This window comes from Dermacentor andersoni, chromosome 2, assembly GCF_023375885.2.
Source record: "Dermacentor andersoni chromosome 2, qqDerAnde1_hic_scaffold, whole genome shotgun sequence".
Classification (NCBI taxonomy): Eukaryota; Metazoa; Arthropoda; class Arachnida; order Ixodida; family Ixodidae; genus Dermacentor; species Dermacentor andersoni.
In genome coordinates, this window is record NC_092815.1 from 152124706 (window position 1) to 152140124 (window position 15419).

The 15419-nt window shown below is 46.2% G+C and overlaps 1 protein-coding gene across 3 annotated transcripts in view; it reads right to left on the bottom strand.

Annotated features, from left to right (window-relative positions):
• Positions 1–15419, bottom strand: part of LOC126540579 (activating molecule in BECN1-regulated autophagy protein 1-like) — a 150369-nt gene that overhangs the window by 8473 nt on the left and 126477 nt on the right. For all 3 annotated transcript variants that reach the window (XM_055076136.2, XM_050187417.3, XM_055076135.2), the window contains 4 exons: positions 9205–9464; positions 8663–8725; positions 5499–5656; positions 4172–4301 (listed from right to left, as the gene is read on the bottom strand). In XM_055076136.2, the coding sequence (XP_054932111.1) occupies positions 4172–4301; positions 5499–5656; positions 8663–8725; positions 9205–9464 (611 nt within the window). The remainder of the gene's footprint in view (positions 1–4171; positions 4302–5498; positions 5657–8662; positions 8726–9204; positions 9465–15419) is intronic.

A 15419-nucleotide genomic window follows, 5' to 3' on the forward strand; every position in this document is an offset into this window, starting at 1 on the left:
ACCGGGTGTACAAAGAACCCAAGAAGGTATACAAAATAATGCAAAAGGAGTATAAAAGAACATGAGCTGGGGGGGGGGGGGACGGTCACCTTGGGTATGCAAAGACACCTGTGGGGTTACAATACATTTCCATTAATTTCATCCTGAACGAAGGTGTCAGCCAGTTTATGAGCCTAAGCTTGCATTATTTCAGCCCTAAAATTGACCTTCACCGAATAACTTGAACTTGAGGAGTCGGCATGCACGTGCCTGACCCCTATGGTGGCGTAATAGCAACAGCTTTAGTGGTAGCGTCTGTCTCGGTGGAGTTTAGGGGTCAGTGAATGTGTTGAACCCAGGTTAAATCTCTTGTTGAAAAAGCCGATTTCCGGCCTGCTCTAGGCAGGTTTTCAAGCAATAACCGTAGCTCACTATGTGCGATTATGGTATTTACCCGATCCTAATGCGAGCCTTTTCTTCAAGAAAATAGGGTCGAAAATTGCCTGCCACAAAACTAAAACCACCTTCACTACGCTTGTATGCTTTATCGCATAACACGCATGCATTGCGGCGAAGCTAACTACGATGGAGCAACGCATATTAGACCCTTGCCCAATTTTCTTGCTGAAATATCGGGTGCGTGTTATATTTATACTTTGTTTAGGAGCTTTAATGTTATCTCTCTGTTAGATTTTTTACTTTGGACACATAGAAAGCGGACGCGTTTGATTGTGAGGCATGTCACAATCGGGCAAGTACAGTAATTTGACTCCGGTTAATTCGATTTTTCAGTTAATTCGATCCAGTCGAAGTATACATTTCTATAGGCCCTATACATTTCTATAGGCCCAGACTTACGTTATTTAAATCTCAAAACTGGTCTTCATTGAAATATCCGAACAAGCTTTGCCAGTTTCGCCGCAATAGAGTCATGTTATGCAGTGAAGCATATCAGGAATAGAAAGGGGCCACGGTAACCGGACATAGTACACATTTCCTAATTATATAGGCGCGCACGTGCTACATCCAGTCAGAGTACAGGCACCTAGATGCGTAATAGGCATACTGGCAGCCATTCAGATTTGTTTATGATGATGTGGCAATTTCAGCCCTCGTTTCGACCGCCATGCATGTCTCGTATAGGAGACCGTTAACAGTGCCTAGTAGGTGTTCCTTAATTATACGCCTGCGAACGTGCCTGTACCGAAAAGTGGGGAGAAAGCATCTGTGTTTCGGGAAAGCTAGTGAAAAGGAAGGCAGTAAGATTAAAAAAAAAAAAGAAAAGAAGATCGAGGAGATGTTTAAAGGCATCAAAAGCCTAGGGTCTTTATAAAACTCTGAAGGCCTGCCAGTAAACTTATTAGGTGTCTTGGTGCTTATACTGTGACCGGAGATGGCACAGGTGCGCGTGCAAATTAAGAAATGCATGCTATATATGTCCCGTAACAGTGGTCCCTTTCCCCGCATGGTATGTTTCACTGCAAACACACTGCATTGCAAAGAAACTGACTTTAAAAGCAAACACTAACAAGTGAAACAACGGTGTTTCAGCGTTATCGTGCTTTTTTTTTCTTAATTCGACCAGTTTCGGCGGTCCCGTCAAGATCGAATTAATGGAAGTAGACTATACTGTCAAATGAATCAGCAGTGAGCTGTGGCATTTGTTCTCCGTCTTGTTTAATTCGGCTCGCTGAATGATTCTATCAATTTCGTCAGTCCTGTCAGGGTCGAATTAATGGAAGTCGACTATATTTATTGCCACTCCCCCATTATAAAGTGCCGTAACTTGAAGCAGTAAACCTTGCACCAGCCAGGTACAAAGCCGGCAAGTTGCAGCTGCCTTCTGCTATATTGCCTTCCAGCCCATGTGCAGCACAGTTTTAATACAGTTACGCAGGAGACACACGGTGCAGTTCTGCCCCGTTGTTTGTTGTGGCAACATCTGCATTCAATAAGTACCATCAAGCCCCTACAATGTTCCAATAAGTTCCGGAAGCCGTGGCAACCATCTTTCAAATCCTTTGTATGTTACATAGGGTGCTGCGTTGTACAATATGTCTCCTGCCTTACGCCCAGCATTCAGGGAAGTAAAAAGATAGTGAGAAAGCAGATGTAAGCTTTTTATAATTACCAAATAAAAACAGCGCTTCCGCATGGGATCATCTGATCATGAATAAACTAGCTTGACAGTCAATCCTCGCTTTATAAGGCTGGTCCAGTTAATCTCAATAACTATGGCTAAAAAGGTCAGCCCCTCAAAGGCTTTTAAAACATTTTCAAAGCAGTGTGTAAGCCCATCAACAAATGTTAGAGCCTCGCAAATCATTGTACCCCTCGGCAACTTCAATACAACAAAATCCTTGATATAAAGAAGCATTTGATTTTTCATAACTTGTCCATAGAACACCATGTATTTAGAATCTCAATATAATGAAGTGTGTTTGTATGCCATTTCAATATAATGAAATCTCAATGCCGCTGCAAAGGAATGCCAAGACAATAAACGAAAACTTCCGCAGCGTCACAGATGGTCAAATGACTGAATTACAAGCAGCTGTTTGCAAACGCACCTCACAAATTGCACGCAGCGCGACAAGATCGATCTCTGTACTGGAGCCGCATCACGCTCCATATAAAATCCAAGTAAAACAAGATCCTATTGCGTCGCACGCTGTGTGCTTTAGGTGCGAGTGAAAGTGTGCCAAGGTGAGAGAAGAAAGATGGCGAATTCACGAGTGCCGCCTTCCGTCGCGAGCAAAGCGAAAGAGGGGGAAGGGAGCTCACTCGCGGTAATACGATCAAGCGCGCGTGAGGGGCGGAGTGGGGCAAGTTGGCGCGCGTCTTGGTCGTGGCTGCGCATGGCTGTAAGCGCAGCTGAGTGCATATGCAGCCATGCACCCTGCTTTAGAGATAATCTGCTGCATGTGTAAAGAGTGGCCGTGCCGAGACGGCATGGCATAATGTAAGTTCTCTTAGCGCAGATTTATTATGGGCGGTTGTGTAATTTCGAGTTTCAGTAACCAGTTGGAGCGAGAGGCAGACTGGTGTTTGCTCCCCGCTGACGGCACTATTCCTGATAGCATCATCCCAGTGTGGGTGATGTTATCAGCCGTGGGGGCAGAGTGCATGTGACAGCGTGGCTGACTTTGCTTAATTCGTATCGCCAAGATACTGTCGACGTGCGTAGCATGAAATCGTATCATTCGTTGCCGACTCCCAAATTTCTCAAAATGTATTGTTTTCTCATTCAAATATGCTTTTTTCGGTTGCCCGGTAATTCGGAAAATTCTGCGGCCTCTTTCCACGTGTGTATCGGCGACTATATTTATTTGCATGAAAAGTTGAATTTTAATAGAACGATATTTCGATATAACGAAGCAAATTGTTGATTTTACAGACTTTATTATATCGAGGTTGAGCTCTATATGGACACTCCAGCCACATTTCTGCCAACAGCGTCGCTTTGACGTTCTGCATAAAGTCCAAGGATGATAAAATCGTAGCCGCATGCCATAAGCTGTATGTACGAGTGAAAGCATGCGAGGGTGAGCTGACGATGTCGCCTCAATCTCATGTATGCAAAGGAGGAAAGCAGGGGAGGGGGGCGGCGCTGTGCTCTGGTAGCAACTATGCATTTCACGACCGGGCGCAAGGTGAACTGACGACTGAAGCTCAATCTCGTGTGTCATATATGAAGCAAATTGGGGAGGCAATACGGGAGGGAGTTGAGACGAGGGGGGGGGGGGGGGGGGGCGAATTCGGCTCCGCCAACAAGTGCGAACTTTGCACGGGCATGCGCGGTCACGTGCACCGTATCTTGAAACGGATCTGCATGCAGACAACTCATACCTTTGTGCACACTGTGTTCTATCTACCCTTGCATTTAAGCACTTGATCGCACGAAGGTCACTTCGCTGGCTCCTGCTGCCGAGCTCACTCACTCCAGCGTTTTGACAAGTGTCCGTGCTCATTGAGTGCGATGTGCTGATGTTTGCTTGTGTGTGCAGACACCATGCTTGTTAATTCAGTTAGTAAGCAAATTTTTCCAAGTTTATATAGCCGATAAGATTACTATCCTCACTTCATATAGCGGTCTACTAATTTGCTATTGCAATCGATGTGTCGCCTTTCGGACGAAACTTCGATTTTTTTACAGTCATTCCAGGTCCTGCCCAGGTGCTAATGACCTCACCTGGATGGTGGTATTCCTGGCTGTCCTGTCAACCTGGTCAGTGAGCATCACAAAGGGGCTGGTCGCATCTCGTGTTGGACCAGAGCGGGATGCTGGCCCGTTGCTGCCATCCTCCTTAGAGATAGGCTTTCTGCATTTTCATAAAGGACATGCACAAAGCTTTAGATACTTCTTGTATCCACCAACCTAGGAGATGAAGCAGAAGACGAAAACAAAAACGACAACTCTAGCTGCAATGTCAGTCTTGGGTCCGCGGCAAGGCAACAACAAAAAGAGGTCTTTTCAGTCTCCCAGGAGACTGTTAAAAGAGAGACTATGTCTATTGGTACCAGTTTGTAAGATAGGACTGGTGCTCTTGGGTGTCCAGAGCATAAAATTTACTGAGAACGGAGCCTCTATAAGCCAAAAACTGACAAATACGGTACAGGTTCAGCATTACCCCATTTCAGACTCGAGACTGCAGCACTGACTCGAAACATATAAACATGTCGTTTGTATAATTAGCTAAATCACTACTAATTATTGCACTTGAACATTAAGAAAAATGCAGCTGGCTAATTTTGCTAGATTTTCCTGGGAATAAGGTTTCCTTCCAAATGGTCTGTTGGCACTATTGCAAGACTCTGGGGCACTCTACGGGTGTTGGACTCAAAAGCATGCAGTTGGTCTTGATAGAGCACGACCTTCGAAATTGCTGCCACAGCACAAGCTTCTTTCTAACTCTGTTATCAAGGTTAATTTGAACTGTATAAGAACACTGGGGCCACTTCAGTAGCAATTTTCCCAACAACCAAGTCAACTCCTCGCTTAAAACAAGATCTCTCAAGATTCCTCTAAAAGTAATCAAATAATCTACGCAGACTTAAAATGCTCACCTTACCCATTCTCCTGCTTAGAGCAAACCTTGACTTTCCAAACACTGGATGTCCTTGATGAGTCAAGTCTGGCAAATGTCTCTCGGCAAGCCTTCTCAGTGAAAAGCTGCCACCATGCAGTTGTAACAATGCAGAGGCCCATGTGTGCTGCACTGCTACAACTGTGACATCACAGTGCAGCAGACTGCAATTACAGCTGTCACAATGATTGCAACTGCGATGCGACAACGCAGTGTCACATGGAACCCGTAGGATATTGAAACGTCAAATAATCAATTACAGCTGTCACAATGATTGCAACTGCGATGCGACAACGCAGTGCCACAAGGAACCCGTAGGATATTGAAACGTCAAATAACCTTTTACTTTATCAGAGACAATTTTTTAACTTTTTCCAAGATGCCTCCTGACCAGACAAGGTTTTATTGAACTGGCCGACTATGTAAACTCACAGTGGGCGGCAGATGCAGAGGGATCCACGGTTGGTGCCGTAGATGAGCCCTTCCCCAGGCCGGGGCAGCCAGCGCACAGAGTTGAGGCTCACCGGAGGTTGGCCAGCGGTCCCACCCGGTTGACTCAGGTTGCCCACTTGCTGTAGCTGGCCACAGGACTGTGTGCACCAGTCAAGCCGAGGGAATGAAACTTTTAATTTGAGACTTCACCATCTGCTTCGTGCCTCTACGAGCACAAGCATTAGCAAAGCTCTGCAGCTATCCTTATTTACCTGTTTCTACCTCTGTCGTCATCTACATTTTTCACTCGGTACAGGGTTTACCCGAACCTAACACATATATTTTTTTTCCAGAGAAAGTGGCTCTGAAAATTGTCTCTGCATTACAATCAGATGTGGAACCAAAGCCGTGTTGGCGGCGTTGGCGTCAAAGCCACGTCATCACCACCTTGCGGTGGTAGTGGCAAGGTTTTGTGAAAGCCGCTGTCGTTCGCTGGGCATGTACATTACTAAGCCCGAGCAAGATCACTTTCGTGCATTGTACAGTGAGTAGCTAATAAATAGCAGCCAGAGTGTCACACCAAGCAATAGGTCGAAGCGCAAATCGCTGAATGAATTGGCTAAGTGTCTATTTGAGTATGTAGGCCACCCTCCCATCCGCGATGGTTGTGAAATCATTCAAGAAATGTATGGCACGAAAGGCAACCTTTTCTGGTCAGTCAACAGCAACATGGAGACAACAACAACTGACACTGATGACGACGGACACTGCAAATAAATTTCCCTTCTGTGAAGGTAAATTCTTCATATCTTGTTTTTTTTGAACAAAAAAACATGGGAGGCATGTTCTTACTTTTATACAGTAGATACGTTCTTGTTATGTAGGTTTTCCCGGCACCAGCATTCACAATGGAGAACACGAAAAATGTCCCAATAGAGTTATACTCATTTTTTACCAGTCTATACCTTCCCGGAAAACAATTTTTCAACACCAACATTCAGTATGTCGCCAAACTGTGATCGTATGATACGTTTTCAGGCTGCTACATACCATGTAAACAAGAAAATGCACGAGGCATGCACGATCAAGAACAGCATATTAGATCGAGAACAGCCCGCCACGGTAGTTTCATCGAAAATACTCGCCCGCCCATCCAGCGTGAAAACACAGCACTCAGTTTCTCATTTTGGTGCCAGCTAATCTTCTCTAGGGTTGTCGCATGCACCATTCACAGCTATCACTGCCAATCCTATTGTGATAAGCATTGTGGGGACACTCTACTCTCAGGTGTCCCCCGATGTTGTTTTCCCCGCATGGCTCTTGTGTTTTCTGTAATCTGGTTTCTCCGCATAGCTTAGTGCTGGCGACGGTCGGTCTGGTTGCAGCACATTACGAGAGACGTAAAACTTGAAGCAGTGCGAAGAAGACGAGGACAACAATCGAAAACGCACACAACAGGTCCAGAACTGTGTCTGTAGTAACAACAACTTGATGAACAAACTTGCACAAATCAAGATGTTGCTATGAGATATGGCACGAGGGTTGCACTGCTAACGCCACCTAACGGCGGGTTTAGTCGGGCGCGACAGGTAGTAGGCTTTTCCTCTTTGGGTCGGGGTCGACAAGCGGCACAGACGTTCCGCGCGTGCACCGATCCGTGGTTCTGCAAGACCATCTGGTAGGCCTCCAGGAGCAGGACACCGGAATGGACAAACATAATCGTTCAAATGCACCACCGTTCGCGTGACTGCACACACAAATGACCAGGTGTTGTTGTCCAATATGCGGTGAACATATCTGGTCGTGGTGAGTCAGACTTCCTAGATTTGTCGCACGCCCATCGGCATGTTCTGTCTTGTGTGATGGCTAGCAGGCATTAGTGTATAAAGGTGCAATAAATGTCTTTGTGATTGCGCTGCTGTGTGTGGTTCCTTTGTCCCAAGAGCACGTTTGAGACCCCACAGCATCTTCGCTTATCTGTTTCACAGTGCATGGTGTCGTCGAAAGTGTAGTGCATGCTTTTAATAGGCAATAACCGAAACTCACCGCCATTGCCTGCTGCCACACTGTGATCGTATACGTTTTCCGGTCGCTTGATTCCATGTGAACAAGAAAAGGCACGAGGCGCGCGCAATCGCGAACAGTATATAGCTGCCTGTCTCACGTGAAAACGATGGCACGCACAGTTTTTTATTCAGGTACGAAAAAAAATCTCTGCCCGGGTCGTTGCTCGCCACCATTCACAGTTATCGCCGCCAAACCTATTATGATAAGAATCTTCACCTATCTGTTTTACAGCGCGTGGTGCGCAGTGCCATTGATAGCGTACTGCACCCCTTTAGTAGGTGATAATCCAAACGCACCACCGTTCCCTGCTGCATGCAGCATGATGTGGCCATCAGCAGCGCAATGTGGGCATCATGTTTCGCTCTGGCGGCATCCGGCGTGGCCCACCAGCTCGATTTCGTCTCGATTTTCCGACGCCCTCTTAAAACACCAAGCAGTAGGAAAACAACAAAACACGTCTCAGGCCGCCGGAGCACCATGAGCTCAATGTGCGTCAGCGTATCGTGCCGCAACGATCCGTGTGACGCTTCACAGTATGGAAGCTGTCAACAATAGTTCAGTCTGTCAGTTTTTTTAGGTACTTCGGATTGCATGTTTTCCCAGCTAGTATGTCTTTGTCGTTTTTTTTTTCTTTTGCAGAATGCATGAATGAGATTCTATGTATATCGGTGGTACATTATATTCAGGTGCGCTTTTGTTTTCTTACTCTGAACCCATAAAAACCCATGGTGCTGTAGACTTAGGGGCGCATTACAATCGGGCAAATATAATAATCTTGATCAGGACGAGATGAAACAACTAGCCAAGCAATGAGCAATCTTAAGTGGTCAACCCTTCTATGCCCAATGAGCACAATAGATTTGAGGGAGTTTATCAGCCCTAGTTTATTTCGTGTTCCACTCTGGTGCCTCTAGATCGGCAGGATAGCTAACAAAACCATTTCACACTGTACTTATGATGAGGTGAGGAAGCAGTCTGCGAGAGATTAGCGATGGGCGAATCAGCTGACTAAAGACAGACAAGAAGATGCGGGCACTCTACCATGACAATCAACCTCGCACTGGCGCGAGTCAATCAAGAAACTGTGCGGCACTCACCGACGAAGAGGAGGATGAGCCTTCAGCGTCTGGCGGAGTCAGCTTGAAGATTTGGGCCACCACCTGCACAATTAATGATTCAAAAGAAAAAAATTATAATTGCTCATATGTGCTGAGGACTACCCGATACAGTCTCATTTTCCCTTTATCAACTACCCGATACAGTAGCTGCACACAGCAAGAAAAAAATATCTTCGTGTGATGCTGAAACTTTATTTTTAACAAGATTATTCCAGAGAAATAGTACTAAAAGCAGGTTGATCTTGTTCAGTTTAGTTGAGCACAAAGGGTATCAAAGAGTGTGCGAGTAATTTAGGCACAAGAAAAGGCTGCCAAAGCCATGTTTTGGCTGCACAAAGCAAATGTTCACAGTTGCTTACGCACTCTTCTCTTACAGAATCAAATTTGCCACGTGTGGCACACTTCTTTCATGGGAAAGGGATAAAGAACATCATGGACTGTGGACAACATGAACAAAAAAAGAGAAGGTCGAAATCAGAGTCAACTGGCACCAATGGTCACTTGTCCCTGTGGCCACTTGCCTCCCTCTCCTGGGTGAAGTATCCCCGTGTGGCAGCGAACCCGACAACTAGGTACCGGGCAAGCGGGGACAGGCTGACTGAAATGGCATTGGCCCCAAAGCTCCACGTGTGGAGGAGGGTTCCGCGTGGCCGTAGTGAGTAGACGCACAGCGAAGCCCCCAGTAGACCACAGGGCACCAGGGCAGCCAGCAGACCGCCGCCCAGAGCCACACTCGCATCGTTGTGTATCTTACACCGGGGTGCCACCAGGCATGCCTTGGCTGCATTACCGCAACAGGACAGGGGACACAGTTGGTGTACACAAGCACATCACAGCAAAACGTGTTTGCACAGTAGCAAATGGGTTAACGCTAATACGTGAAACAGTGCAAATGGGACAATAGAAATTGGAATAAGTACACAGGTCAGGCACTGGCTCACAATTGAGATATTTATCGAGAAAAACAGTGAACAAACACAAAAGGCTAATCTGCAAGTGCATACACTCGTCCAACAGCACCAACAAGCAACTCTATTTAGCAATTAGACAAGGAAATACATTAGGATAGAAAACTGAGTGAGTTGGTAAGTGCTCATCGCGTGTGTCCTGTGTATATTCTCTTTGAACTTTGTCTAATTGTGAGTGCTGCACGAAAATACACCACGAAGGAAATACACTTGACCCTCAATATAACAAACACGGATATAACAAATTATTGGATACGCTGCTGTCCACTTATGACGATACCACATGTAACGATACGTAGGTTGTAACAATGTGTCCACTAAAGAGTATCAACTTATGCATTAGGGCTATGAGAAAAAAAGAAATGTACAGTCGATGACCAATAATTGAGACTCCACGGGGAAGGTAAATAAGTTCACATTATCGAATGTCCGAAAAAACGAATGTATCCAAAAAAAGATCACTTTATTTATGTTTTAGGGCCCCTGTGCAAGGAACAAGTGGTCGATACATTGCTGCATGCACTTCCGCTTACATGCAACTAAGTCCGTCTGTATTTCTGCCAGTTTTGCGTTGTCACTGTACGCTAACGCAAGGACTGCGAAGGCTTGAGTCAGATCTGCATGTGATGTCTCAAGAGCACGCGGCACATCATCATCATCCGAGTCAGAGTTGTTATTTGGCAGTGGGAAAACTTGCTCAATTATTTCGTCATCGTTCAGTTTGGCAGTCAACGAAACTGTGCTGTCGACGTCTGCAAAGTCTTCTGATGTAACGGCGGCAAGATTCGGCACACCGCAGCCTAGCAGGTCATCAATGATGTCCTTATTTGAGCTCGTTGTGGTAGGCATCAGTTCAGCCTCTTCAATTGCAGAGTTGGGCTCATTCGGACTGCGACTCGACTCATTCAGAGTAGGATTAATAATGTAATGTAATAATAATGTAATGCCCCTTCCAGGGGTCTTTAAGGGCCAATAAATGATGATGATGATGATGATGATGATGATGATGACTGCAAGGGCACCGCTGGTGCCATTTCATGTGCTGACAATCACTCCATGAGGGAGACTTCTGGAGTCGGCAGAGAGCTGTCTGAAAAGCAGACTAAACAAACAAGCACAGAATGGCAGAACGCTGTCCAGAAGGCAAACTCGGCAAACAGAATGGCAATAGCGGGACATGCGTGGAGGTGCCGGAATAGGATATGGTGATCGCGATGTTGATGCGACCTCAGAATTAAAGTAAAGCCACCAAAGTTGGCATTTGCAGTCAAATATCTAAGGCGTAGAGCAGCAACCTAGCCAAGGCCTCAGATATCACTGCCCAGCATGTAATCTCTTAGGCCGTATTTGATGTCTTGTCGAGGTTGCCAGAGACAATGGTGGCAGAGTCGGCGTATGCTATAGCCATGGACGGAGTCCGAATAATCGAATGTAGAGCTGGCGGCAATCCGAAAAATCGGGCATCTTTACACATTAAGTCTATGGAGGCATTGGTGGTGCCGCGAAGCTGTCCAAATTACCGAGCATGTCCGGATTATCCACGTCCAATTCATTGGTCGGTGACTGTACACTTGAACCTCATTATAACGAAATGGGATGCAGTAAGACCTCGTTAATTCGGTTCTCACTGGATTGGAAGAAATGGCCAAATTAAACTAATGTCAAATTAACGAGGGTATCAAGAAGACAATGCACAAATGCTTACTACCTCATCATGTTTTTATTCTCACAATGAATTAGCAAATCCTGTTTCTAATTTGGGCAAAAGCAGTGTGGAAGTTGCAATACTTGCCACCTCGTGACTGATTAGCACTCTCAGGAACGAAGGCCTCATGACTTCCTTCGCAGCGTGTGGCATCACCTGAGACACTTTTTTCACTACCGGGCACACAGAGCACCAGAGAGCTAGTTGCCAACAGATTTTCTGTCCATCGCAATGTCGCCGGTGCTCTTCATCCTTGACAGTTTTGCACCGAGTCAAAAGCAAACCACTGTTAGCTGTAACTGCTGAGGACATCGACGCATCGGCCGACATCGACGCGATCCTGTACGGCAACCACACAGTTTTAAAGGCACATGGCTGACATGTGCACCGATTCAAAATAAAACTACCATTTGCTGCAACTGGAGGTGAAACCGCATGATGCAATCATGGGTGTCGACTACGCAGTTATGAAGGCACCTTGCCAACGCGCCCTTATGCAAGGCGGTAAACGCGATAATAAAGCCTTTAAGGACACAAATAGGCACGAAGTGCTCCAGCATTGCTGTCATTCACGTACATTTAATGCGGATGACTACGATGTGGACTCCACTGATTCGTTTCAGCTGGATGCTAGCATCGCTTTTGCTCTTCTGCGTTGCACATTTGCGGCGCTCCGTGGTTGCCTAGCTCGAAGAGCTATCTGAATTAACCAGTGTGTGGCCAAACATGGCCAAATTAACAAGTTTGATTGCATTAAATAATGCATACACCTGCTGGGACCAGACGATGACCCCGAGTTATCCAATGTTTCAGAATTAATGAGGTTTTGCTGTACAGTTGACTCGTTACAACAGACCCTGATAATCTGACAAAAAATGTCCGTTTTATCCGAAGTCCGTAATAACCGAAACGCCTCACTTCCGAAACTTTGGTCGCGATGTGCAAGAATGTTATCGCAAAGAGTGAGCGACAAACATCCAAAGTAAAAAACAAACAAACAAAAAAAGTTTCAATTTCACGCCAAAGGCAAAGTTTCGAACGTGATAGCAAATGAGTAGTCCAGAAGCACATGTTGCTGGGCTAGTCTATTCATATTGCTCAGTAGACTACGAATATTTGTAGTCGCTTAGCGCAAACAAGGAAGGACGGAAGGGACGGTGCTCCCCTTGTTCCCTTCCGTCCTTCCTTGTTTGCGCTAAGTGATCATAAATATTTATGGTCTACTAAGCAAATTAGTAGACAGCTATGCGAAGAATAGTAGTTTTATCGGCTGAATAACGTCGTAAGCATTAGCTTACTAATAAATTAACAAGCACAGTGTCACGCATATGCAGGTAAACATGAACACATCTCGCTTGATGACCGCGGAAAGTCACTCAAAACTTTGGAGTGAGGAAGCGCGGCAGCCACAGCAAGTGAATTGACCTTCGTGCAGTCTCTCACTTTACAGCAAACAAAACATCAAAAGCACAGCGCATACGAAGCTACTGGAACTTGACGGACTTTGTCCACATAGCAGATCGCTTTCAAGATATGGCGCCTGGGCTGCTGCGCCATTAACAGCAGTTCCATGATGGCCGAGCACCAGGCCGTGAGCGCCCTTGTACCTATTTTACTGGCAGGTACCCAGTGGCAGCACCTGCCTCCCACAGTTGCGACAGATGCTATTCAACAGGTCCCAGAGACAATTTGTAAATCTATATTGGGCCCCCTATTCGAGATGTGAACCCCCACAAGAGCCCAGCACCAGGCCAGGGAACATCTCTACCCATTAGCAAAAAAAAATAGTGGATTTCCAGTGGTAACGGGATTTGAACTCGGTACCTCCCGCATGCTGCAGATGCTCTATCGCTAGGCCACCACTGTGGTACAATGAAAAAAGGGTCAGGGACCCTATTCCACCATAAGCAACTGTTTTAGAAAGGCAAGCTTTGTGCACCAGGGTAAAACGCCCCGGATAGTGAAACCAACATGGTGGAAGCCACTGATATTACCGAACTCTAGGAACAGGTCGCTACCGACGATCAAACAGGTGCAGATAATGCTTTGTTCTGTATAGATATCTCTGAAGAAGTGATCGCTGTTGCGACAGATGTTGGCGTTGTGTGATGGAGGTGAAGACGTGATTGACAGCGGCCCGTCTTTGACCTCAATGCCGATATTAACGCAAAGTGCGCTGTTGTCGATCAAGTCGCTCGTTGAATTCATGCACACTAAAAGATTGCCAGTAGTGTTTGTGTGCAGCTGCTAGACGCGATGCACACTGCGATTGTAAACCTGAAACTGCCGGAAAAGCAAGTGCAGATTTTTTTACGATCTCAGCGTGCCTAACACTTGACATGCTGTTTAGAGACAAAAATAAACATTTAATTTTTCATAGCCTATTTCTACATCTATTTTTAGCACAAGTGAAAAATTTTTTGGAACTACAAAGGTATCTTCGGCAGCATATATAGAATGGCAGTCCAGATATAGCGATGATCAGTTATAACAATCAAATTTTTCAATCTTTTTAATAATTTTATAAGTGGACTGCACTGCATAACAAAGTATGTAAGGAATTTACCTATGATTACGATATTCCCTAATGAGAAATTTGAGCGCAGCTCTATACGTGCTCTCATTTCGCGATATACTGGCTGGCACGGACAAGCTGTCTTGTGTGACAAATGGCAAATTGAGCAAAGCGTGATGCGACTGCCTCACTAATTGAGAGATCGCGAGAGGAAGCACGTGGGTGATGCGTGGGCACAATTCACAGCCGCCGCACCACAGACAGACCTCTGCTCATGCAGTGTTTTGTTTCCATATATGGCATCGGTAGGCACTCGCTGCATGCCATTGGTGAACAGACGATGGCACGCTACTCTGGTACCATCTTGTAGCGGTCATCACTGCAGAGCCCAGCTTGTGCGACACTATACTTTTCTTCTCACGCTTTCTTTATGCTCTCCCCTCCTACGCTTTCCAATTCATGATCCCGCTGCGCCCTCCTCCTTCCACTTCCCTCCTCCTGCTCTCTTCGTTATCACTGCTTTTCATCCCCCGCTGCGCTCCATGTTCACTGTTTCATCCTTCTCTGTGCTTGTTCACTGCCGCTGCAAAATGCAGGAACGGGTGCCTAAGAGCTGCAGCCTGAAATTGTCTTAGTGCTACTAGTGTAATAGACGTATCGTTTGTAATGAATGTAGCACATACCAAAGCTACAGTCGAACATGGATGTATCGAACTCAAAGGGGATCACGAGATAGTTTGATATATTGATAATTCGATATACAGAAATCGACTTGAGATGCCACTCGTGGTCACGACAAATGGCGGCTTATTGAAGCATTCCAGAACAGCGAAGTCCATACACGCAACGTGAAGGCGCACTTTATTTCACAGAAAAAGAATCACTAATCTTTGACCACTTCTTGCTCTGGGAAATAAAGTTGAAAACACTGCTTTCGATTTTCTCGAGACTTTCCAGGTGCGATAGTCCGGTGCCCTTCATTTCACAGCAACAATGCCGAATCAGGCTCAATGCTGATGCCAGCTCAGCAGTTGTGCATGGCGCATTTCCTTGTCACCACTGGAATCGCTTTCCTCTTGGGTGCCAGCAATTCCCACCACAATGTCCTCATCAGCTAGAGCGGCTACAGCTTGAACGTCGCTGTCAGCGTCGACAAAATCGTCAGCAGTCACTTCAGGCGGGACAGCACCCGGAAAACGGGACAAGTCGCGAAACGCCTCGTGCAAATATCTGTATTCGTCTGAGGCTCCCGGACATTCGTCTATGTTTGTAGCCATTCGCCTTTACGTTCACAGCTGCGAAAGCTTGCACTACACGACAAAGCCACCCGTCCCACATGCCTCCCACAGAATGTTCACCACACACAAGAGAAAGCGACGGGCGTTTTGCCTGGCACGCGCTGATCTGGCTTTTCGGCACCTGCGTACTGCTGTGAAGGAGAAAAAGAAAAGAGGGAAGGACGGACAGAGTGGAGAGAGAGCTCGGCAGTAATGGCCGTAATGGCGGCATGCGCTGTGCATAGGCGCCGTGCCTCCCTCACACCCCAGT